The sequence below is a fragment of the Stegastes partitus genome, unplaced genomic scaffold (genome assembly GCF_000690725.1).
Source record: "Stegastes partitus isolate 25-593 unplaced genomic scaffold, Stegastes_partitus-1.0.2 Scaffold1419, whole genome shotgun sequence".
Taxonomy (NCBI): Eukaryota; Metazoa; Chordata; class Actinopteri; family Pomacentridae; genus Stegastes; species Stegastes partitus.
In genome coordinates, this window is record NW_007579150.1 from 122,689 (window position 1) to 150,323 (window position 27,635).

General features: G+C 41.3%; 1 protein-coding gene across 1 annotated transcript in view; it reads right to left on the reverse strand.

The window, feature by feature from the left end:
• khdrbs3 (KH domain containing, RNA binding, signal transduction associated 3) overlaps positions 1 to 18,009 on the reverse strand; it is a 121,149-nt gene extending 103,140 nt beyond the window's left edge. The window contains exon 1 of the mRNA XM_008299455.1: positions 17,873 to 18,009. Coding sequence (XP_008297677.1) covers positions 17,873 to 17,963 — 91 coding nt within the window. The 5' untranslated portion in view covers positions 17,964 to 18,009. The remainder of the gene's footprint in view (positions 1 to 17,872) is intronic.
• Between the last annotated feature and the right edge of the window lie 9,626 nt (positions 18,010 to 27,635).

Here is a 27,635-nt window from a genome sequence, read left to right on the forward strand (position 1 = left end):
AGAGGAAATTGAAGTGTCACATGAAACATGTTAAGCATATTTTGCTGCGTGTTGTCACCCACTGGCGTGCCGCTTCAGTCAAGCAACCCAAGCTGGGAAAACAACAACAGGAGTAAAAATTCAAGGGGAGAAAAAAAAAAAAACTGAAATAACAGGGGTTGTTTCCCAATTATGGAGCATGTAAACCGCTAGGTAAGACTTGGCTGTTAAAGGCATTCTTCCCTGCAGTGTCCTTTATCTTAAAGATGCGCGCCGGCACTCCAGCTCTGGGTATATTGTCTGACAGTAATCTTTGACAGTGTTGTCAATGTCAGATAGGCGACATGAGACGTATGAGCAAATAAGGCTGTGAAAATGAGAAAAAACAAGGGACTGTGAAGGGTATGCATACTTGTCAGGATGACAGTTCACAGTGTAACACGCTGGAGATGTGGCTTTATGCCATCTGAAAGTGAGAACCCGTTCTCACACCATGGCAGAGGCATGTGTAATGCCTCAGTGCATCACCGCCCACCGCACATCATTAGCATGGCACTTCTAAGTTGAAAAATATAGGAGGCAGCTGTCCACTGCTGTCATCAAGTTCTGAGTTAGTGCTATAGATGGTCATAATTAAAGTGTACCTTATAGGGTTAATGGGTTATTTCAATCTGCACAAGAACATCTGGGCTGTTGTTGAGCTGTGACAGTGGCAGATAATAGAAAGTGTGTTTGCATGACAGTTTGCAGTGAAAAGCCACCATTAAATGATCACTGTGAACGTCTGGCTGTGAAACACGCCTTTGAAGCGCGTGCAGGCCAACTGCGAGCAGGTGATAATAGGATGGAATCTAGGCAGCTAAAGGTCATACACAAGCTTTGTGTTGTTAACTGTGCCGCCGGCGGAGAATCACTTCTTTCCGAGTTAGCTCTGAGTGTCAGACTGATTACTTTGAAGATATTATGTCAAGTGGTAAAATTAAGTGTTTATAAACGGCCAGAAAACTGCTTCTAAATGCAGCCGCGTTCCCATGCAGCGCCAAAGCTGTCATTATACATTGTTATGCAAAAACACAGCATTTCCTGTTTATGATGATTTTAGCATTGCCACGGGGCTTTGTTCATTGTGCAAAAGTAGCTGTGTAGTAATTGTTGTGTTTACTACCCTGCTTTCCGGAGCTTTTGATGAATAAACTACACAAGCAAAACAAGTAGAAAAGTGAGCAGACCGCCTCTACAGAACATCATTGTCAAAAAAAACATGTATTTGAATATCGGTTCTCTCTCTCCGTCTCCACCTTTTAGCTCTGCAGCTGGGTGGAAATTCAGACGACACAATCCCAAGTTTCCCAACTTTCCTTCCTCTGAATGTCTGAGAGTAATTTGGAGAAAATTCAACTTTCAAACATTCAGACTTCAGAGCGAGAACGTGTGATGAGAAAAGTTGGGCCTTTCTTCTGCAACGATGAAGAGGCCAAGTGCTCGATTAGTTTCACACACAGGTGATCTTAAAAATCCTCTTTAAGACCAAAGAACGTGTCCTTCGGGAACTCTAGGAGAAGAGAGAAAATCCACTCGATATGAATCCTAATTTTGTTTCGCATAATTGTTTCAATCAGTCTCCATCAGGTAATTAAATGATATTTATTATGGATTCATCTGACCATTATTTTGATGATAAAGTAATTAAATATTTGGGTAACATCTCAAAATGCCGTGTTTTGTTCAACCTAAACAAAACCAGCATATATTCATATTTGAAAAGCTGGAACCGATTCACAACATTTTGGTTTAAAACATTTCTTGGGCAATTAATCATGAATGTTGCTGAATATTTTTTTGTTGCTCAACTAAGAAAGATCATAAATCCTTTTGGTAGACAAAAATTTTCTAATGAAAACCCTGTAAGGCAGACACAGGTTTTTTTTAAAGCTTTATCTATTAAATAAATGTTTTTTTCACAACTTTTCTTGCCTGAAGAATGTTTTTTTTTCTATACCGCTTCCTGTTTGAATTTCATTTTGCATTCATAAGCAGGTCAGCACCACATGTGGTAGATTGTGATTAGAAATCCCCGTGCTTTTGGCAATCTTATATAAAGCATGTTTTCTGTGGATCCAAAGCTGATGGACGTCCTCATTTAAACATGCACGACTACTGTGTTAAGCACTAGAGAGCAAAGTCAATGCGGTCGGTGTTTAGTGTTGTTTTGTAGAGCAAACATTAAATGTCTTATCGTTATGGTTCTAGCTGCAGCAAGAGTTCGTTCCTCTTCCTGCTGCTCGTAGCTCCTGTGCTTAGTCCCAGCAGACGTCTTACAGTGCGTTGCTCAGAGGAGAGAGAACCAGACGTGCACATCTCATTAATTATGTCTCAGTTGAAATATCAGTCCAGAGCTCCGAGCCATTTGACTAAGGCAGAGGTAATGAAACCCTGTGCATTGAAGCTAAACCAGACAGCGCACTGATGGAGGGTGGGGCAGGGGTTGCCAGGTTGGAAGGGAGTTAAATCTGAGGCTAAAGCCTGTGCTGAGGTTGAATCAATTTGAAGCTACAGTTTGGCAGTATAGGGCTGGTGGGTTAGGGTAGGTTTTCAAAGAAAAACCTTATAGCTTTGATCTCAAAAAGCCTGTAAGACTTTTCTTATAAGAAAGTCATGGCCCCAGCTCAAGCGGAGCATGACCGTCTGGACAACGTGTACTTGAAATTAGCTGAATTGCTTAAAACAAAGGCAGCAGTCATATCATATCAGCATGTGCAGTATTTAAAGCGCCGGAGAGCAATACTTATCAATAAACATTTCCTAAATGTAAAGCACTGAGAAGGTCACGGTCAATTAGATGTATAAAATAACAGTGATGACATTCAGGTTGTCACAAAAGGAGAGGGTTCGAGCCCCTGGGACCGAGGGACAGATCCAGTTGAGACCGATGCTGCAGCCACATCTGCAGGAAGTCAATGACTGATGCCAACAGAGACAACAATGTTTTTGCCTTTGTGCAAATTGAAGAAACATAACCATAAATTTGCAAGCGGCAGATCGATACAGCCCAGACGCAGCCAAGTCCTGAGAAACGTATCCAAGGGAAACCATTCGATAACTCCGATCAGAGATGGACTGGTAGCCTGCTATTAATCTTCCATTACCAGCCACAGGCCAGTGGCCACTGTGAACGAGCTTCAGACGTTTAGTGACAGATTCGGCCATTAGACCTCGCGCTGATGTTTATACCTGGCAATCAGACAGATTTCTTCGTGTATTATTGGTGCAATCATCACCATTCATCAGATGTGGTCCATTAGAGTGGTCACGTTACAAAGGGCGGCACCGCAGCCCTCTCCTTTCAACAACATGACTCTACGTACTATATCACTGGCCACTGGGCAAATATATTTAGTATTTCATCTGGTATTGCTTACATGACAGATCATTGATCGTCTGAGTTGGATTTCCAACATTCCCTCCATAGGAAGATCCACGGCTCCTTTCTTCACAGTCTGCAGGTTTTGAATGTTATCTGTAATAATGCAGTAATTGTAACCTAAAACTATTCTTAGTTAGGAACAGAGGAAGTGTTTCTCTTCTCGTTTTAATGACAAGGACAGGCCTGTGACTATGCTTAATAGTAATGTTCCCATTATGCACAGCGGCATCTCTGGAGACTACCCTTAAATATGGGACTACTCAATCATGACGAGAGGAACCCATGTTGGAATGAAATGGGTCATACGATACTTTAAATAAATATGATAATGAGGCAGACACTACCAATTGCCAGGGGGGTTATTTGTGTTATATGGAGAGAACAGTAGGTAGACTGGAACTGAGTAAAGCTACTACAGCAGCACAACTTCAGACGGTTGAGTTTCGTTAAGTGCGATCGAGCCCTCAGCCTGCAAGAGCATCAGTCTATTAACACGATGTGAGTCATGTGAACTCAAATTAGAAATCCCCTCGTGTGTTTCCCTTCAAGTCATATATAAAATAATTGTATACGAAGCATTTGATGAGCAACTGTCTCTGAAACAGTAATTTATAACCTCTGAGTCTAGCGAGTTGAGTAGGAGTGTGTTTTATTACTTATGACTTTCATTTGTCAGTGAAACAATGCGCCGCGTCTTTTTCTCAAAAGTTGCATATTCCAGCTTTAAAGGAAAAGAAAAATACTCCTACAACCATGGGCAGTGTTTGGGCATACAAAATTAAATTTCAAGACCTCAGGTAGGTGGTTAATAATGAAAAAGTCTTCAGTAAATATGGGCTTAACACATTGTAAAAACACAGTCTGTCAGTCTTGCTCAGGTAATTCACTGCTGTGAATGAATGCGAATGAGTCAAAACAGCAGATTTCAAACAGAAACTTTGCTTTATATATTTTCTATACATATATATGTAATTCTAATATGGACACATTTGGTCAAACAAGACCATGTTTAAAAAAATCAACACCTTTTCTTACCCTTAATATAAGTACAGCAGTTGAGATGCGGTCGAGGCTAATTTATGTCGTAGCAGAAAACATTTTCAGCTGCTATGTGAGCCCGACACTTTAATTTCTGCACACAGCGATTGGAAAACCGATGGGAAAACAGAGCTGAAAATCTGCAGACAGCCCCCGCTGTCAACAGTAACAACCACCAGGCTGGAGGAGGAAAGGAGGAGAGGATGTACCAAAAACATCACAGGAATGAGCCCGGGATTAGCACTTTAACTCGGAGGGAAAATACTTTAAGTGAGTGACTTGTGATGAACGGGAGGTGGCTCCCGTAAGTCGGACTCTTCCCTCACAGCAGGGGTCACAATTATCTCTCACTGGGCGACCTGAGGAGCTCAGTGGGGGTAATGTAGTTCTGACAGTGAGATCTATGACACATACAGAGCAATCTGTCCTGCGGCGTGGTAGGTTCTCCGGCCTCAAAGGCGCTGTGTTGGGGAATAAAAGCAGCAATAAGTCAAGTGTTTGGAGTGATGTCGCTTTGCACCGTGGCTGGATCCATGCATTGACGTGTCTCGATATTTAGCTTTTGTTACACATCACGTATTGATCGGTGACGTGATCCTGCTCGAGGGTTCCTCACTGACCAGAGTGCAGCTGAATTTGCAAGCAAAATTTAATTCTCTTCCATCTCAATCTTTATTGAGGACGGTTCAGTGGTCTGTAAGTGAGTATTTTGTTATACAATGCACATCTTTTGTGTGTTCTGATATCATAAAGGCTGCTTTAGAGCATTTTCAGCAAAGAAAAGAATAAATTTGTCTCATTTTTGGCCCACAGAAAATTCAAAGACGACAAATTGGACAAAATATCTAACATAAGTTACACTGTTGTATAATTAGAAAAAGATTACACAATGTATTTTATGCTATTTTTAATTTATTTTTTACATTCTTCTGTTAAAACCGCATTCTAAATTAAATTCAGTTATTATAAAAGATAGCAACAGTATACAAAACACAAAAAAACAAACAAACAGAAAAACCTGAATAGAGCTCCAGTAAACAAAGCAGCACTGAAACAGTGACCAAACATAAAGAATGCTGCAAGGTCCCCCGTGTTTGTGTTTTGTTTTGTAAATCAATGTACTTTCCCGCATTGATTTTGAATACGATGCTCCTCGTGCATGCAGGTGTTTCATTTACGTTACAAGGTTACAAGCTCTTTGCTCATGCATGCCACCTGCTCTGGCATTTTCTCCCTCGGCTGCGGACTCGCAGTAATGCTGTTAGCCTCGGTGAGATCTCAGCCTGCTTTTGTGCCCTTCAAACGTTAGATATGACTGTCAGCACAGTACTTGTATGGCTCACTAACCCCCCAAAAACAGCTCTGATTCCTGGCCCTGAAACGCTATCCACTCCTCTATGCGTCTCCTTGGATCTCGTGTTCTTATCAGCTCCTCCAGGATGAGGAGCTGTCAATACAACAACCACAGAGAAAGAAAACCGTTCCTTCCCCCTACTTCTCGTATCTGCGCGGCACATCTTCACACAGAACCAGCCCTGGTCAGACAGCAATTAAAACCCCAGCCCTCTGGTGGAGGGGTGGGCGCGCACGAACCACAGATCTATAAACTTGATTTCTATCTGCTCACCTCTCGCTGCCTCCCATCGACACGCCAGCTCAGAAGGCGTCAACTGTGTGGACTGCACGCTCGCTGTAATTACAATCATCTTTGCCGGAGATGCATTACATATGACAGAAAAGAATTGAGCTGTGATACTTGTGATCCCGTCACTAATGAATGAGCCTGACTACTAAATAGCTGCAGCCGTACTCGCTGGAGTTTTACTTTTATACATATCTCTGGGACTGAGCTGCTGTGCAAATCATCAATTTCAACTACGAGTGGTGTTTTTTTAATTATCAAAAAAAAAACCACAAAAACAACCAATAAGCTAGTTTTATGAACCATTACTGGGTATCCAAAGCCTGATGTGTCTCACTCCTGAGGTTTTGTTGTCTACAAACTAGTCCTAGTAAAAACATATATATGAGCCACAGTGACACAAAGACTGACCTTTATTGAGGTTAGTTTATTTTAATCCAGTACCAAAAGCACTAATCAGTAAATATTCACTTGCACAACAAGTTTGTTTTGTTCTGCAGCTAGAAGGTTGTTATAGATGTACACCCATCAGCCACAACATTAAAACCACTGACAGGTGGCGTGAGAAGCATGGATCATTATATCAGTTATAATCTGGGAAACCGTGAGTCCTGGCATTCATATGGACGTTACTTTGACAACAACCCGTCACAACTGTGTGGGAGTTGCTAGGATGCAGTGATGCAGCTGTACAAGGTCCTTTGTCCTTGTGGTACGAGGTAGATCTACATAACATTGGGCAGGTAGTTGTACATTTGTAGCTGACCAGAGTATGTCCTCAGTGGGAGTTGTTGAAATCAAAAACTATTGAGGCAAATTTTTATATATTTTTTTCCCAGAAAGCTACGACAGACATTGAGCGATTTTCTGTAGTTGGATGGTTCACGTTTAAATTGCACCAAATACTAATCCACATTCTTCCAAAACAATTAAGACTTTAAAACAGTCAAATGTGATCAAGACACAATGAAAGGCTTAAATATTTCAGATTTAACCCAAAGTGAAGCGTAATTTAATGACTTAAAGGAAGCAGCTGCCTCATTTAGTCTTGTCGAATGCGGACGTTATTTCTAGTAAAGACCTGGAACGAGGAAGCTGTGCTGAAAACAAGCATAATTATAAGTATAATTATATTTCCTGAAGCATTGTGAAGTTCCTATATTATCCCATATATAATAATTTGTTTTCTTTTTTTTTAGTGTGAAGCTTCACACAAATAAAAAAATATTCTGTAGCTATAAGACTTGTACTTGTCTTTATTTAAAGGTTTGTATAATTAAAACTCTCGTCTGTTCCTTGAGTGAGAGCCATGCACTCCTCTCAGTATGCTTGTTTTGTGGAGGCTACATACATATATATATATAAAAACAACTCCAAACATTCTCTATGGACTAATGATGGCCGCCAAGAAAGACCAAAAATTTAACAAGCAGATAGTCAGAGATCCACTTCCAGGTCAAACTTTAATAAGCCTATTATTGGGCAAATCCTAGGTCAAACTTTAACAAGACGCGCCACCAAACGGCACAGCGAAGGAGCCATCAGCTGGAGTGTCAAAGCAACAGCAGCAACAGTATGATTTCATTACTGAGGAGAGAGTGGATAACTGGGCTTGTTATGAGGGTCATATACCCTGATCTGACCCCTTGTTTATGGTTTCGCTGTTAAGACTTTAATGAATGCTTTACAGCCGACTGGAACAGTAGTGACACGTTAACTGGCCGACAGAAAACAGTATACGCGCTGCATCTGGCCCCGGTGCCGTATTAATCGAAACGAGGTGAGCCGGTTCACTAAAAGCAGCCGTTCTAAAAACACGCAAATTACAAATGGTGCTTTTCCATATTTAATGATTTTGTTGGGAATTTAAAAAAAAGAAAAAGGCACAAGAAAGAGAGGGAGATGTCCCTAAAAAACTCTGAATACAATTAGGCTTTAATATCAGGCTCTTAAAATAGAGACGGGAGACACCGCGAAGCAAGCAGCCTAGCAGGACACGAGGAAAAGGTCTCTTGGCACCGGTGGTAAATGAGCATCCATCTCTCCTCCTCTCTCAGTACATTACAGGATAACTTTTCCTGCTCCAAAAACCCAGAAAATGCACTTAACTTTCATTTACTGATATCCCACCGCCCTCGCTCATTAAAGATTCATGCCAACCGCTACCAAAGCCTGTCCTTCTTCTTTTTCTGTTTTTTAAAAGGTGAGCAGGACATTTAATACTTAACGCGCTAAAGAAGATTAATGCTCCTAATAGTTTCTTATGAAAGAATGATGACATTTGGAAGCCTTTTTGCGTCTTTGCGTTACGTCAAAACAATACTCAGGGCAAATGCGGGATGACAGAAGAATGTAATTGGGCCCCGTTTATTTTTATTTTTTCCTAATTGGATTTACAATATCTGGGTTCTACATGACACATGCGGCACGTGGATGCTGTGTTACTTTGTGATATAACGAGGAAAATAGTGACATATATTTATTAAAATTCCCCATTAGAACACTAAATAAAAACAGATTTCTTCTACTGACTAGTAAGTGTAAAACGATAGATTACTCCCAGAGTAATAAGCCAGAGTTTTATTTGTTGTTTTTCTTTTTTTTTTACGGAGACGGTGCAGATGACAGAGAAGCATTCAAGACCGAGCCGAGTCTATTCTTCTTCTTTCATCCTCACTAGTTGTTGGGCTTTAACATCTGCAGCTCAGTACAGTCGACTCCACTGACACTGCAAGCGTCTGCCACTGGATTGGAGGCATTTCTTGCCAATATAGAAATTCTGAGATCAGTAGCCGAAGGGCACGAATACATTTAATGGCGCAACAAAAACTTAATGCAGTGCACAATCGCTACATTCAGAGGGAAGAAAAAGCCAGATTTTCAACATGGTCAGGCTATCTGGGAGCCCTTGAACTGTGAAAACCTATTTTTAGGCTTTTATTGTGAGCTTCTGAGATCTCATGCCAGGGATTAGACTCACAGAACTAATAAAGAAGACTGTATACATAGTGGGCACATTGATTCTCCTGCTATCAGAGGGGGCGAGGGATGGAGAGCCTGCTAAACTGTACAAATTCCCATAACATCCACAACAACAAAAAAAAGGAGGTTACGATCTTCAACCTTGGGTATTTTTTTTTTCCATGTCACACTGATGTTTGAGGGGAGCTGGAAAACATAATATTGTACCAAACACATTATTTACTGAGAGTGTAGGTGACTTACACCATCTGTTTGTAAAGCAACAGGCTCAGGCAGACACTCTGCCAGCAAAGAGGCACAAGGTCCCCGGGCTTATCTTGGTAGAGGTGTGCTGCTGCTCCTCGGCACCAGCGAGGTGGAACGATAAACATAATTAAATTGAGTTGGATTACACAAAATGGATCGGATCAGTTGGGAAGGCGGAGAAGCTAATCCAGTGCAATCCTCTCTATAGAGGTGCCAACCACACAAAACGACATAAATAAAGAAGAGGGGAAGGGAAGCGGTGGCTGTCATGGGGAGATCAAGGCAAGGCAGGGGCACAGAAAGGACCCCTTCAAGTAAAAAAACAAGCTCCAAAGTCAAACATTAACCGTAATAGCGCCAGTTTAGCGCAGAAAATAAGGAACCGGGCCGAAAATACATCTGATTCTCCGGCAAGAAGAAACGCTTTTATGGGACGGGGATGTTTTGCGGCGCAGGATGTGTTTGGAAAGCTTCCACAGTGTCGAAAATGAATAAGCGACGAATTTTCACCACGACGGTCCTTTTGAGGATGTGGGAAATCACACTTATCTTTTATCACATCAGTAATGACAAAAGGTTTAGTCATGGATGTGCGGTGCCACTCCTTCCAGCTCGTCTCTCAGCTATAGGGGACGACGTATAGAGCGGAAGCACAGCGGTGGGGATCTGAACTTTTTTTTTTTTATTTATTTATCACTAACACATCTACAGCAGCACTCCCATAACCACTTTTTTTTTTTTTTCTATTTCAACTCCCATTCCATTCCGCACATCCATTTTTTTTGCCACCCCCTCCTCCCCTCCCACTCCCCCTCAGATTGCATTTTCCCTTTTGTAACTGACTTTGGTACAATCCCCTTACAAATAACCTTTCCCTGGGGAAAGAGACTCTTACGTTCTCTACAGCCCTGCCAACCCACTCCTAGCCTCTCTTTCTTTTATATCCCCGTCTCCCTTTGTCTCTCAGCTTCAGGCACAGCAAACAGATTGATACAGTCTGGGAGTTTCTAACTGCTTTTCAACCTAATCCAGTGTAATCCTGGTCTGTCTGCGTCCTGTCTTGGGCAGCTCTGCAGTGCACATTATCATCCCATAAAATGATGATTAATGGATCCTCATAAGTCACGCAGGGAAGCCTAAATCGAGGCTATACTGCCGAGGTGATGACATGGTTCTCTCATTATCCGTCCTGCAATAAAAGATCTCAAACGCCGGCTGCAGCTGAACCCTTTGGCATCAAATATGGAAATGTAGTCATGTTTACACACATTTGCTTATTTTAGTGATCTTGTGTGGCTACATGTGTTTAGATATTTGTGCATTTTGATATCACAAAAAAAAGCAGCTTTGTTATATTGGCAACAGCATCTAAAAAGTTAAAAGTACACCAACCAAAGACCGAGCAAGACACACCTCTAAATGATCTGCTTACCAGAGAGGTGGAATATCAGCTTTCAGCATACTCCTGCCAAAACAAGTGCAGTTTGCATTATTAAAGCTGCCCGGGCTAGCCATTTAATTGAGCCTCCTCTCGGATAGTCATCCTAGCAGACAGCTCAAGGCAAGCCCTGAGCAATGTATGCATGCAGGTGGAGGAGGAAAACGCGCATCTCTGTGGTATTTGAAATATGAATGCAGCATTTATACCAGAGCAGCATGCTCGACATGGAAATTTGACAGTCTCAACATTAAATCAACAAGCTGAGCCCAAGGCAAGCTTTGCGCCAGGTGGAGACTGTATGCTGCACAATATGATGATGGGATTGCGTGGACACTGATAGAGATGCAATGAAAGAGCAATGAGCCAACAGCTGGACAGGATTAAGTACTGATTTCTGGCATCGGCTGAGCAGAAAACGGGCCCAGAACAGTCCTGGTCTTTACACTACAGCATAAACAGGTGTAGGGCTTTAACAGCTCGTAGTGCTTTAGTGGTCAATCTAAAATGCTGGTACCAAAATAAAAACTGGTAGCTTATATGGTAACAATTCTAAAATAATCCTTTAAAAATAAATTGCCATGTAAAACTTCTTATCACACACTGCCGCCATACTTATATATTGTTTTAAAGTTAGCAATGTATCCTAATTTTCTCAGAGAAAAAGACTAAAAGAAGACACTGAGCAAACTTTGACTAATGATTTCTAATAGTTTCTAACACATTATAGACACACTTTGGTCAGAATGATTAAGGTTTAAGCATTTATGAAGAATAAACTGTACTGTCTGTGTTGTTTTCTATTGCCCATCCATACATCAGGTGATCAGAGCACAGCTGCATCATTCATTTGTCGTGTTGTTACATGAATGTAGGTCTAAAATAATTACTTATTTGGCTTTTTACCTTTCTGGCTACTTATTACAACAACCAGCTCGTCGCTAAATTTGTCTGTCGGTTGTATTTTGTTGTGGGTTTATCGTGGCTTTTATCAGAACAGCTGCCTGCTATGGCCGAAAAAAAAAAGCTTCACAGGAAATGTGAAAATAATCATTTAAGAGGCAAAGCGTAAAACCAAATGTAAAAGACACTAAAACACTCCATCAAGCTGAAATAAACCACATCGTTGGGCGATAACATGCTGCAGGCTCAACACAAAGCAAGCCGTTATAATTCACAGAGTCATTTGATGCATTGCTCATACAGAAATATTGATTAGTGCATTCTAAAGTATGTTCACAGTACATGTCAGGCATTTAATGTTTATTGTATTTCTGTCCCTTTTTTTTCCCTTTCTGGCCACTTTCCAGTCGTCAGGCTGGTTCCAATATGCTAATCCAGGTGCAGATAGAATTTTTTCTGACATGCTATGACTTATTTTATGACTTTTCACTGATAACTAGTGAGGCTGTTTGTTTACATGCTGCAGTACACTGATGACTCATGTTAATATTCCAGCTTTGACATTTTAACTTTATTAAAATCTATCCGTTAGTGTGAATCTGAGAGAGAGAGAGAAAAAAAAAAGAAGAAGATAATTAGCTCATCATTGCTGCCATAACAAGCAAGAAAATGCATTCCACATTAGCAGAGGAGTCAATGAAGCCACATGACTTGTCGTGTCTGCAAACAAGGCGCTGTTAGGTTTTATAACCGGGGTCTGGCCGTGTTATTCCTGGCCTACATTTCACCCCTGGATTCCAGTGGGAGCTCCTGCAAAGCAGGAGGCAGAGTACTGCAAACACCTCTTAGCCACAGCGCCGAGGCTCGGCAGCCTTCCACTGCTCGTCTGAATGCAAAGCCAGTTTCTGGAGCTCCCCGTCTGCCCCCCTTACAGTTCACTTGCAAGTTCACTACATCTGCGGGTCAAATCAGCGGTCGGGTCTCGGCCTCCGACAGATTCAGCGCCGTGGCTGCGCCCTCACCTCTACCTCGCTGTGTGGCTCAGCATGTCAGCCAGCCGCAGATTCACAGATCATTATCGCTATCAAGCACTGTTTCCCCAACAAAACGATATCTCTGCCTTTGATCCTATGCCAAAGCTTATTTTTGTTCACTTCTGGGCATTCTAACCCAGGAACTGCTCTCACTCGGGGCAAAACTCAAGCACAGCTAAAAATACCCTTCTGTTGTGTTGATGAGATAGAAACGTGGCATCGCGTCTGACACGAGGTTACTTTCCCACACCTGCTTACTTTGTGCAGATATTGTATCACTTATTTATTTATTTACTTATTTAGGTGTTGTTTTTGTTTGCGGGCGAGCCGGCTGAGGCTGTTAATGTAATGCAAACATTGTGCCGGGCTCCTGCTGTGGAATATCCAATTAAAATGTTTTAGATGTGGAGCTTATGTGCAGGACTGGGGTTACAGTGTCCAAAGTGGGCCAGAGGTCCTGAAACATTGAGAGAGGGCTGCACACTGCTCTGCATCCACATCCTGAACAAAGAGAATACGCCTGACGCAAGGAGACGAGTTTTACATTTTTAACTCGGTATTGTTTTCAACTGTAGAAAAGGCAACAAGATTCATTATACTTTCATCTACACAACATTCATATATTTACTATTTAATGATCCATAATTATGACGGTGAAACTAGCAGATAATATACATCAAAGCTGCAATATCAAACAAATCCTGAGCTCGGATGCAAGTGAGTCGCGAGCTTTTTGTCACACAGTTTAACACTTGGGTCTGAAGCTGAATCATTTACTTAATTAGCTAACAGAGAAAATGTAATCAGACGCAGCACAATATAAGCGTGTTACATGGATTAGAAACACTACTGGAGATAAACATAGAAGCAGGAACACACTGGCTCCAAGAATCCAAAATGTAAACACATTAAAAAAAATAGTCCATATACTATCAAATACTTACAACATGCCTGTAATGATATTTGTCATTTGTTATTTTTATGCTTCCTTTCATTTACATTATCATAATTAGTATTCTGGATATTTTCAGTGTGTTTTTCATATGCTTGATAAATTTAGCCTGGTCTTGTGTAAGCACTACTTCTGTTTGGGATTGCATTTTGCTTGTTTTGTTTTGTTTTCACTGCATATTCCTTGATTATTCTGAGATGTTTATCACCTTGGGTGGTTTGCCTGCAGTTTATCAACCTGGAATCAAAAACATACATTTTAAAAGTTTGCACTTTGCAGGAAGAATGCAGATGCTTGTTTTTTTTTTACTGGAAGAAAATCTTTCCATCTTTAACAATCATTGATCGGTTTAAGCCATTTATGATTCATGTTTTTCTATCTTTTATATCATTTTAAATAAAACATTTTAGGATTGTAAGCTGTTCGGCCAAACACAAATCATTAGAAGAAGAAATGTTAAACAGGAAACTGATCCAAAAAAATGGTCAAAAAAATATACTTAACTATCATTCAGGAGAATCTAGTTTGAAAATAGCACAACATTTATCCTGATAGTTTAACACAATCCATGTAACCTACTATGACAATATGTTGTGGAATTATTATTGTTCATATGCTAATATTACTGTAAGAGTATGTCAACAAAGTTTTCAGTTGTCCATGTCTCACGTGCTTCTGATGTGCAGGTTTACATTTTCTAACATGAATAAAACCCAAAGTGTGTTTTTACATTTCAAGTGTGTTTTATATGAACTACTACAGCGGCTGTGTGACGTCTGGGCACTTCTAAATAGCAGGTGATCTACTGCTGAATACTGTCCCTGAACACATCCTGTTGAGACGCACACAGAGCACCAGAGCTGCTGCTGCTGCTGCTGCTAACACAACGCTGCACGCTACGCCTGCTGTGTAGACACGGCTTAAGGCGGTTGCATTTTACAAAGTCAGCAAACAGCCTTTGCCTTCATCCACTATTTTTCCCCCACATTATTTTTTCAGATCCATCGGTGTCATGACTAGCTCGCGTGGCATTTCCCGTTACTGTAGATAACAACAATATCCTTGTTCACGGAGGAGAACAAGGCATGCAGTGGATGAGATTGAATATTCAGTGTTTTTTTTTTTTCCCCTCATGAGAGAAAAGTAAGAATTTGTATAATTCTGCTTTTTCCAAGGTTAAGAATGAACTTTCACACCCACAGCAACAGTTAAAGCCACATTAAAATGAAGTGTTATTTGCATGCTTCCACAGAGGTAGCACTGATTTCCCGTAAATAACAGATGTACTTCATGCCACATGGGGTGTTTTCATATGTGCAAGCCCTTCATTAGTATGCTGCTGAGGATTTTTTATTCCATGTAGACTGCTGGTCCTGCTAGTCTCTTATTTTGGCTTAAGCTATTCCTCCAGCTCCAAGTGGCTGCTGCTGCTGCTGCTGCTGCTGCTGACTGTATGAGGCTTGTCACAGGGGCAGAGATATGGTCCTTGTGGGAGAAGAGCTCTGCGAATGGCCCAAACTTATCAAAGCAGCCCGCCCTGTCCCCGAGCTCCCAACACAATGCCCCCCTAATTTTTCCTGAATGGAAGTCTCTCCAGACCCGGAGTAATCTCATATTTGCCGTTTGCACGCAGTAACTCTAGTTACTCCGGCTCTGTTCCCTGCATCCCCTGCCAATTACATAATCAAGTCCAGAACTCATCAGCAAGATGGCAGAAGAAGTGCTCTATTAAGCTGCATCGTGTTCCATCTGTTGTGTAAGAGAGAGATAACAGTATTTACAGTTTTGGAGTTGTGGCAGACTGTTTCGGCCAAATTTTGTGCACCGCAGAGTTCTGCTTACTTTATAAAATGTCACGGATTAATTCTGCCACCGCGCTGGTGTCCAACTGCAATCTTTGCCCCCACTAGAAATATCACAAACTAACTTTATTGGAAGCGCAATATGAAGAACTTGTGTTAGGTAAAACGCACAACACAGGGGGGAAACATTTACTCCACAGTGTTTTTTTTGGCTTGTCCTGCCTCATTCTATACGTATTCCATCATTTTTTATTCCATTGTGGGGAAAATAGCCAATATTTGCTATAACTCCACACAGGACCTGCCATGTGGATTAAAGACGTTACTGTCAAGAAAGTGGCTGGTAAGTGTCTTTTAAATGGCATTAAGTATTCAGTGCTCCGGCCTCCTCACTCTATCAGTGAGGGGAACGCGTGTTCTTAGAAGAAAAAAAATCTAACCCAGATTTGAATAACGAAAGCTGCTGATAACAAAAAAAGTGCTGAGTAAAACACGGCCTTATCTGCCTCCCAGAGTGAAATGAATTTACCTTACTGTACGGCAGCTGCTTCGCTGAAACACGCATTAAGCCAAGTCTGCTCTTTCAAACAAGACTACACTTTGCAAGTGATATGGCCGGGGCCATTACATCCATTACACTAACATGCACTGACTGAACAGAAGACAGAACGTCTATAAGTCTGGAACCATTTCATTTTACATGTCACTACATAAAAAGTTGATCATAATCTATATGACAGTTAGAATTTCACTCGTACATGTTTCATTCTCTTCCCTGCAGTGAAAAATCTGCCACGTTTTCAAAGTAATGATTTATTTTTTTTTGTCAGTAAGCTATCTGAGGACACGAGCTCTTTCCACCCCACCCCCAAAAAAAGAGTTAAAAATGACTGAATTATATGAAGAAAGGACGATCTTTGCATTTGTAATAACTTGATAGAGAACAGCTGAATTCGCTGATCAATCCACAAGTCAATCAAGTCAAGTGTTTGCAAGCTTTGCAAATTCTAGGATTTGCTGCTTGTCTTTTATTTACATAATTGTCAAATGTCTAGTTTTGAATTCTGGACTCAGACTAAAGAGGGCAAATGTCACCTTTAGCTTCAAGAAATTGCAGGAGGGGGCTTTTTGCATTCTTCTGACAGTTTTTAATCCAACCTAATTGACTCAGCAGAATAATGATAATAATCATTCGCCCTAGAGTAAGTGAACACTGAGGAGTCAGGAGGTGACAGAATAACTCTCAAGTCATTCAGATTTGGTAAACTCTGGCAAATAAACAACATCAAAAGTATAGATCACTTTGCTGGAGATCTTTTTAAGGACCCCTCAAGGTCCCACGTTTGAAACTAAAAGAGACACAGCTGTCAGAATAAACCTGGTACAGGAGCTGCATATGGGTATATTCAATAGAATTAGTTACAGTGCAGTAAGACTGTTTACAGACTAGTGCTCCCTGTCTGCTGCCTTTAAAGCCAACAACAGCCTGCTAGACTCTCCACAAAGCCCATGAGTGGTACTTGAAGGATGCACTTGGATGCCGTAACAGTGCACTTCCCACATGAAGAGCCGTACAGGGCTGCGTCTCAAGGAGTGTTTGCAAAATTCCGACAGCTTCAAAGCAGAAGGCTGTGCAACGGATTAATTAAACCGTCTGCGAGCGCTGCTGCTGCCACCGCCGCCGCTTCTGCTGCTGCTCCATCCATTTAGTAATTCCATTTCAGTCACGTCCATTTCTTCAAAGTGAGGAAACACATGTACATTTGAATAAGAGTGCGATTATTCCAACACTTGCACCACAGATTACACGTCTGCGCGGGATGGAGACGGCTGCAGCCTGGGATGTCAGAGTGGTGTTAGTGCTTCACAGAGACTTCCATTCAGAAACTGTGGGCTGTGATTTCCTTTTATGCCATCCAACAACAAAACAAGAGGAGGGTTTTAATGTTGAAATATTTACTTGGTCATCACTTACCCTCATTAGTATTTTGTCAGCAATGAAATCCTAATTAAGAGGTGGAACCAGTACGGATTTCACATTTGCTGTCAGTCTTTGTCCAATTTACATGAAAAGTTGTGAAGCTCTTGGTGCAGTCTTCAGTCTAAGCTGCCCTGTTTTATTTCTACTCTACAGCAGGGCTGGATGAGGCAATTTTCTACTTAAGAACTTGGCAAAAAAAAAATAAATAAATAAATACCAGCCCTGATGCTAAAAGGACCTCGCTATTTTAGTGCGACCAAACAGGAAATTGTAAGTAGACCCACAAACCTCCTTATTTATAACTGGAAGTAGGCGGGCTGCTGGTGTCATGTAGCCTGCAGCCCAACACCAAGCGTTAAACCTGAACACTGTGATAAACACTTCCAACAGTTTCCACACAGCTAAACTGTTTACTCCACTATTTAACCACGGACAGTTTTTTTTTTTTTACCTTGATCCAGTAGCCGCAGGGAGTGCTGAAAAGACGGATCCAGCGTGTCCTTCTCTGCCATAAGCTCCGGCAAGTACTTTTCGCTCTCCATGTCGTCCTGAGCTTTTGGGCTCCAAGTGAACGACCCAAGTGTTATTCAAAAAAAAAAAAAAAAAAAAAAAGAATAGAAAAATAGAAGAAAAACTTACTCTCACGGCTCCAAGTTGGAAGATTTTTTTTTTTTCTGTGAAGCTTATAAAAAAATTTGTCATGCGCGCTCGAGCTGCAACAGCATTTCTCGGGGCTCGCGGACACACACACACAGAGAGAGAGAGAGAGAGGCGCGCGCGCACACGGACGCAGAGTGAGCGGTTAAATGAGCGCGGCAGGTTTTATCCCATCACACTGCTGTTCAGCCCGCAGAGCCACGCAAAGCATCACAGCCCCACCGAACCGCTCGCTCTTCCTCTCTGGGCTGCTGCCTCTTTGAACATCCCTCTGTTCGCTCCGCAGCGCAAACCGAGCCGCGGCCCGCGATTGGTCGCCGAGCGCAGCCTCCGATGGAGGGTGGAGAGGAGGGGGGGGAGGAGTGGGCGGAGCGATGCACAGGAGCTGTCCGCGGTGCTGAGTCCCGCCATTAGCATCTCATTATCATAGAGCCACCACACACACACACACACACACACACCTCAGGCTGCTCAGCTCACTGCATGCCGCTTTTCATCTCAACATACAAAACACAGTGAGACTTTGCAAATATGTGCATAAAAAAAAAAAAAAGTTAGAAGATTTCTGCAGCATTTCAGCACTGTTCTCCAAAACTTGCACACACAGGAACAGCAAGCAAGTTTAATAGTACAGCATCTCATTCATCATGGTGGAGATGCAAAAGATGTAAAAGGTATAACATGATATAGTGCACACATATTTTCTACAATACCCCCAAACTGACACAAAAAAATCCATTCATCCATCCATTATCTACACACAGCTTAATCCTCACCCACGCTGCACGGGGAGAACATGCAAACTCCATGCAGAAAGATCCCAGGTGTCAAAAATGGGATGCGAACCATCGTAGCTGCGAGGCGACGCTGCTAACCACTGACCCACCTTGCAGCAAGACAAAAGATAAAATGAACGCAGGTAAAATATAACCACATTCACACCTATAGCCACAGAAGACCCTCACGAACCCCACTGTGACAGGGGGAATCCTAACGACTTGCATAACGAGGGGGAGGAGCAACAAACCCCCTGCTGAAACCAAAACTCCAGCATCTGGAACTCCCAACTGGTCAGTCAGACCTGATGAAGCCTCTTGGATGAGAGCTGAAACGTCTTCAAGAAACTCAAGCAGTTGCTACGATTAAACTACGAGAACAACCGTGACCTGGATGAATCTTTACAGACACAATGTGTGCGATGACATAGAACTAAAATAAATTCAAACTAAGTGAACACAAGTGCAGACACGTTTAATAAAAGTGCAGCCGGTTCGGATCAGACTTTATAAATAAAGCTGATTATTTAAATGCAGTGGGGGGAAAGAGCTGTCATCAGCGTACTCTTAAAAACGGCTGCATTTGGGGCAAGTCTAAGTTCCAAAGGGAGCTGGTTCCAGCAGTGAGCAGCATAATGAACAGAGGAGCAGTCACCAACAGATGTGATAAATGCATGGATGTAGATTTCAGCAGGGGATGCAGGGGACGGGTCAGTCGTGCCTGACTTTTGTGTTTTTCTTTGCATAGATAAAGACATTTTCACCGTAAATGAATGCAGGAAAGACACACATTGGTTTATGAAAATTCACCAGGAAGCAGGTGATATATTAAAAAATGTCCTGGTCCTCTACTCAATGTGTCCCTTCAAGTGTTCAAACTGAATCTACACCCATCGAAAAAAAATGTGATTAACACGAGAGTTTTTAACACCTTTAATTGATTTCTCATGAAGACACAGAAACTAACACTACCTGAGGAAACAGATATTTGTGCAGCATGAAAACTAAACTAACAGAGGTAATAGAACTGCATTTTAATGCAAGGCTCCACCAAGAGACAACATCAGGTAATCCTGCAGGATCATGCTGCATTTCCTCCTTTTCTTTGTTATAGTCTTTTGTTTTCTGGGGCAACGGGTGGTGGGCAGAGGGTTTAGGAGGCTTTGCCGGGGTGGTAATCAGTTTAGCAGCTTAAGAGTTAAAACATTAAAAACCATAAACAAGCCATTCTTAAGTCGTAAAATATTAAATTAAATGTAACTAATCTTTGTAATCGTTGCTATGAAAAACCAGGAAAATCAAATTGTGATATATTAGTAGATGTGCCACTCGTTATTAAACCTATTTGACAATATATACCCTGAAAATATGACAGCTCTCAACAGGAATTGCTTTAATAATTATAAATATATATTTTCTCATTCCTACAGAGCTGAATTAAACAAATACTATATACCAAGGGTGTCAAACATACAGCTTGTGGGTCAAAACCGGTCCACCAGAGGGTCCAATCAGGCCCACGGGATGACTTTGCAAAGTGTTCCTTCATAGTTCCCATTTCAGTTTGCATGTTGTGGCCGTTCAGGTGGTAGGCTTACTGCACAGATGTGGAAATGAATGTAAATGTCAAATAATTTCTAAATCTAAAATATTATATTGTTCAAGTCCAGATACCTGTGACTAATTGTTTTGTGCCTTTGCAGACACACTGCGATGTGGAATCTGTAACGCACATGTGCAAATGATAAACTGGGGGCATAATATTGTTGAAATTTTTATTTTTCTTAAGAAATTTCAGGATGTTCCTAATGTTTTGTAAAAAAGATTTTCAGAATGTACTTTTTTTGCACTAAAACAAAGGGGAAAATCTGGAGTTTTTGTTATTTATAGGTTATCATGCTGTGATTTTACTGCTCTGGCCCACTTGGGATCAAATTGGGCTGCTTGTGGCCCCTGAGCTAAAATTAGTTAAACATATACGATACAGAAATGACGGTGGCTGAAAGGCTATGCTGCCATGAGGAATAAAAAAAAATAGCATGAACTCTAATATCTATAAACACCTTGATGAGTAAGAGACACACAGTGAGTCACTGCACAGATGTGGCTATAGGGCAAAATCTAATGTGCAAATATTTTTATTTTCAGAGCTTTCTCACATATAATTACATTAGAAATAGAATGAGAGGTGTGAGCACACGAATGACCTCTGATCCAGCCAGCAGACACGTATATGAAAATAGATCATTAGAGATGCACTTGGTGCATATGACAGAGACGCTCAGTGTGCTTCGGGGTCATCATGCAAGTAATTGCTTTATACGGTCTGAAAGAGGCTTTGATGTTCATATGATGTATGTTAACGGCAGCATATGTGTCACACGGGTTCATACAGTTACAGGAGCATCTCGGGAGGCGACATAATTGTCCTCTTTACTCATTTAAGCAATTGATTAGTGCATGACTCCTTAGGTTGCTTTTACTTGTTAGGACAACCTGTCAATAGTTCTCAGGAAATCCATTCACCTTCTCATAGGTCAAGCATTCTTTTCTCCTGGGCGTGTTTATGAATTCATTAAAGAAGAACACCGCGTTGTTTAGAAAACAGCCACATAAAGCCCCGGTCATTACCACAGCCAAACTTGGTGAGTCTCCATTTTGTGTAGCAGAGAACAGACAATGACACCAGCATCATTAAGAGACAGATATGGAGTTTATCCGGGCAGCAGATATCTACTGATAGAGCCACAAATCCACTTTATCAGACATCCTGAGCCCCTCGCAGTTCCTGGAAAACATACAATGAATGCAAAAGTGTCTTTGTGAGAAATTCCGGGTGTGTAACAGATGGGAGGGAAACAGGATTTGTACACGAGCTTCACATTTGTTGGAAAAAATGTGGAAAAGAAGATAAGAATTCTGTCAATATTTGTGGAGGATGCCGAGGTAGCCTCAGGTGGGCGGCTATCTGTAGGCTGATCAGCACTGGTTATATAATTGAGAATTTTTTTTCTTCTCCATTCTATTTCAATAACTTGGAGAAAATGTGACCCAGAGGCTAAAACCAAGATGGGTTTTTTTTTTTTCTTTTTTGTATATTTATCAACGTTTATATCCTCCACGAACTTTGGAATGTGCGAGTGCTTATTTTGCTTCTGTAGCTTGATTTGTGCTCTGGAATAAACGCTCCTGGCATTAATGCAGATTTTTTTTTAAATATGTATTTATAGTGTGCATTGAAAATAAATGGGTTGAAATGTGGCGAGGTCTGCAGGGTTGAAGGGTCTGTAGTGATCTAGTGCGCAGGGGGAAAGTTTTCATTTGTAACACGCATCATTAATAATTCCTGCTAACAAACTGCAGCCACGCAGAGAGAGCATGTGTCGTCGTCTAGCTTCCCGTCTTAAGCATGTTGGAGATTTGTTTTTTTTTTTCCTCCTCCGATTCTTCTCAGACTCTTGTTTATGAGTGATTCACCGCAAAGAGAAACGCATTATGAATCAGCTTACTTTTTAATCTCTCCTAGAGACCATTAAAAACCGGCTCAAATGCACTAATCTCCTATTCAGAAGAGCGACTTATTTATAGATATGCTTGCCATCTGTTGCTCCCCGTCTTCATAAACAAAGCCTCGCATTGTCACTGATGGCTGAATCAAAGTTGCAGGCCTATACGTCTTCCTCAAGACGCTTGTTTGCGGAGGGAGTTTGCTAAGTGATTGCGGCACATCAGTTGCAATGAAAATAATCATGGTTTATGGGGCAACATTTTTATATAAGTCCCCGCTGACCACAAGGGCAGTAGCACTGGTGTAAACAAAGCTATGAGAAATGTTCTGTCAGAGGGGTGTAAAGAATGAAGAACAGTGGGCTATTACATTGACAAAGTGTTATTTTGATCATTAGAGAATGGCTGCCCCGTTTCTCGCCCCACAGCCTGTCCCAGCCCACTAAATATGATGTTGACTACACCTAGACAGCCTGTGCAAGCGCCCCGGGGTGTCGTATTTTGGTACGTACACCCATACTATTATGTCTGCACTCTTCAGCGTCAATACGTCTCCTAACAAGAAGCTGGGATAATCAGAGCTTCTTCCCAGCGACTTGATGCAAATGCTAACTGATTTAAATGGAAGCACTTGTCTTGTCAGCTTTCAATCTTAATAAAATCCCCTTTTCAGTGGGAGCATGTCATGGGAGTCTTGTCACCTGAGGAGTAATTAGACCTTGATGTGTCCGCGAGCTGATTGCCGTGTCACAAGAGCACTGGCTGGGATTTCAGAGGCTGGTGGGGCTTCGATGCTTTTTCCACTTTGTTTGAGCCCTGCCAAATGGACGGGATTACAGTGGCAAATGAGGAGCACTTTTAACCTTAAAAAGGGTGGATTCCTTCCATCGCCAGCATTTCGGTGGGAGCAGATGGATGGCGAGGAGAGTGACAACACTGCCTCCTTGTGACGGTGTCAAATTATTTAAGCAAGACGTGAGAAGTTCACATGAGAGAGAAGGATGTTTTCTAGCCGTCCTCTGCCTTATTAGAAGACAGGGTGGGTTTGGAAATACGGAGCTGTGAGAGTCAGAAATTTGTTTCTGCCGCTTGGAGGCTGGCTAATTGCCGTAAAGCTTTCCTGTAAATGGGGAAGTTTGCCTAATTTATCAGCACCCCAAGTGTATATTGTGCAGCACTGTTGGTAAAAGCATCATTACAGAGATCCAGTGGTCTTGTGTTTAAATCCAAAAATGAAAGTATTACGAGAAAATAGTCTTAATGGGTAACTAGAAAGGGAGAAAAAAACTATATGAGGTCCACAAATACAGAGAAAACAGTTTTTTTTTGTCACATGCTGGCTCCTTTTCTGTATTTATCTGCTATTTCCTTGTGTTTAAAAGGTTCTGCAAACTGCATGCATGTTATCCGAAAGAATGATACCAGAAAGCCCTAATAATGCTAAATTGCATTTCGCAAATACTTCCAATACTCTCCAATAATAGCGGAATAAAACACAATTCCTCCCGCAGTCAGTCTTGTCTTCCCGAGTAATTTTAACAAAGCACTTCTTTCAAGATATTGTTTTCTTCCTCATACAGCCCCACAATGCTGCTTCAGTCACAAAAGGCACCTTATTGTGGCTACTAAATGGAGCGCTCACATCCATTAAAGAGCCATTCAACAGAATTATATTGCCAGCGCCAATCTATCAGGTACATTGATCACGCATCGTCGGCTGTGAAGTGCAGACTCTGGTCTCCTCTCCTGGAAGTGTTGTGCAAAAGAAACCTAATGAGAAAATGTCAGCAGCGCACAGGTAAACAAATCAATAGCACCCAGCAGTGCTCCCAAGGTCGAGACACACACACACACACACACACACACACACACACCTACACACACACAGCATCAAACCCCCTCCCAGCAAACCCGGGGCTGGAGTTGCAGCCAAAGATTCTGCAGTGTAAAGGGCGCTGTCAAGATTTGACTCGTGGCAGATAACCAGGGTTCAAATGGGATTACTTTACACTGCTTTGATTATTGCTTTGCTTTTAAGGAATAGTTTGACATTTTGGGAAGTATGCTTGCCAAGAATTACACACTCTCACGTTTATGGTAAGTCCACCTAGCAGCATCTCTCACAGTTGTGTGGAAAACTAGCGACCAGTGACTAAACTATTCTGTAGCCAACATGCCCATAAGGTAGAAATATAGGCTATGAGAACACACCTGGATGCAAAAACGAGTCCAGCTGTGTCAAATCAGAAAGAATTTAGGAAATATGCTGCTGCAACATCTCGGATTTAGTTCTGTAAGACCCAAAACTTAGTTCTGCTGAAAATCACACCTGAATTTTAAGAGCTTCCTGCATTTTCACACATGGGGAATTTCTGTATTTTCACCTTCGAGAAATAGTTTTATCAGGAAACCACTTTAACTGTTCAATATCTCCAGAAATATAACTCCCAGAGCCATGAGATGTGCTAAGTATACTGACAGGATTGTTTTTAGCAGATCCAAAATGACTGAATGGCTCCAGAAAAGGACACATTTTAAATTATTACATCATGGATCATCAGTATTTAGACATCTAACAACTATAAGACCTAAAATGTGATCTTTGGCAGGTATTATACACCAAGGTTTCAGTTTTTTTGTGGGTTTTTTTGACAAATTAGTGACTTGGACACACTCATAGGACCACAAAAACAAGTGTGCATAGGGCTCTGCATATTATTATTCTACGTGCAAAATTAAAAGTAGTTTCAGGTTGTCTTCATGTTGAAATTTAGCGATATATTCAGCTTTTTTTTTGGATTGTGGAGGAACGTTGCTATCCAAAATGACACGACTGATCCAGATGCTGTGCACAAATAGTGCTCCAATAGAGGAGCAGAAAACAACAAGAAAAAGGTGAAACTGCGGTGAAACACAAGACTACACACTTCTTTTTAGATGACAAGTAATATAAAAGTACAATTAGTAAATGCAAGAAGAATTCTGTTATATTAATACACTGACATATTCCAATCAAATTCATGGCTGACTAATAAAAAAATCTGCACAACTGTTTATTTTTACTCTTCTAAATGTCTTGCTGGCTACAAACATTACATGAAATGACTGACTCAGGTTGCATCTTTTGTTTGTCAATAATGAGTAAGAGCTTAATAGAGCAGCCTGAAGTAACCCCATAATATGTGGTGACTAAGTGTGTGGTGAGCGGTCTCATAGTGCACTTACATACCAGAGAGAAGCACAAGGTCAACAGCAGTAATTATTCTGTGGGAAGTGCGCTGGTCTTCAGTGGGTGATTTCATTTCCTGTCATTAGCCACAGCGATTAAGCACAAGAACAATGATAGTATGATAGCATCAGCAACCAGCACACAGCCGCAGGCTGCTCTCAATATTGTCCAATATTCTCTAAATGTCGCTTTGCATGGGTTAAGCCTCCTGATGTGTTGAGGTAGCCTGAATACATTCTTCAAGCCTTTCTCTGCTGCCTTAATTAGCAAATGATCATAACGGCTTGATGTAATCGAATCTCTCTTACACTCCCTATACACACACACACACATATATTTATACATGTATATATTTATATACACACGTGTGTGTGTGTGTAGTTATTGATATAGTTATAGTTACAGTGATAGTTTATATGTGTGGGGTTATGTGGGGATGCTGAGCTTGAGCCTGTGATAGTTGTGCCGTTGTTGTTTTGCCATCACTGCTTACTGGCCTCTTGAGGGCAGCACAACTTTCTGCAAACATGCCACTGATGTAATTCACCAAATATTAAAAGTGACGTGCAGCAAACATGTTGGCAATACAGAGAGGCTTTACAGTTTCTGGAGTTAGACTTGTATTTTTTTGTGACCTAACAAAACTTATTTCAAGAAGCCCCTGTCCTTTGAGCTCTGTTATGGTCTCCACCACCTCCTGAGGAAAACATCTTGCTCCAACGGCTAAATGCTAATCACCTCCCGTGTTCTGTTTGCTGCTGAGCAGGGACTCAGTCGGGCTGTTAGAGTTGTGTCATTGAAAACAGCCCTAAGGTGCTGCTTTTTCACTGTGAGTCACTTTATGTATTATTGTGGAATATAAAACAGTTTGTTAGCACAGGTGTAAAGTCATCTTAAATATAATAATTTAAAATATTAATTATTTCAATTTTTAAAGGGTGAGTTTAGTACATGGTGAGTTTGATTTTTTTCCCCACACCTACAGTAAATGTCATCGGTCAGTTCAACATAGAAAATATGTGTAACTGAGAATTTCCAGACTTTGTTTAATTAAATATATGCAGCAAGTTTAGGCTGTCTTTCTATATGTGGCAGAAGAACACCCCCCCAAATAAAGCTTAAAGGTTGATTTTTGATCATGGAAGTAGGAAATAGCAGTTTGACAAAATAATAATAATAATAATAATAATAACTGATATTGGCAGAACACCCCATTCAATTAATTGTTTTCTAAGTGGTTATTAAGTTCTGACTGTGCTTATGCATCACGTTTGGACAGTAAAAACATCCAGTCAACACAAAAATCCATTCTTTAACAGAGACAGGGAAACAACTCTTATCCCTGTTATTCTGTGGCTACAAATCCATACTGAAGTCGCACGGAAACAGTGAAACCATATCTGTAGAGATATCTGTGATAATTCACAGAATGGTTTGAGAGATTTATCCACTCTCCAGGTAGTGAGAATTAATCACAATAGTACCTATAACCTAGTGTAACGTGTACACTTCTCAGTTAATAGCCTGATGTGAATAGAGCCACGCTATTGTCATGTCAGGGCCGGTATCAGAAGTTCTAAATTCAGCTCCGGGAGAGGAGAAGAAAAACTAGAACACACCGTTTATGCAAATTGGTACCATATATTTGTGAAGAAAACCCATAGACATACAATACAGAAAAAACGGCCGTTCAGTATATACATGATTTCACAATCTACTCAAGGCTTTGCACAAGTGCGACCAGTTCAGTTTAACCCTTCAATATTTAACACAACTTCAAGTCCTGTGTGACAGAAGGAATTGAGGGGAAATAGTCCAAGTTTATTAAAGGGGAAATGGATGAGTGAGTGAATAGGGTTTGAACCTTCACGTTGCAGAGGGCAGAGTAATGGGGAAGCGGCTGCTTTAAGGAGCCTCCTACCAGACCAAGGCGACGAGGTGCAGCTGCATTCAATCCAGGAACGTTCGTCAGGCTTTTAGCTTATAGGCTCCTCGCTCGCCATCGACCTGCATAAAGAACAGGACCAAAAATAAATTCCAGTGCG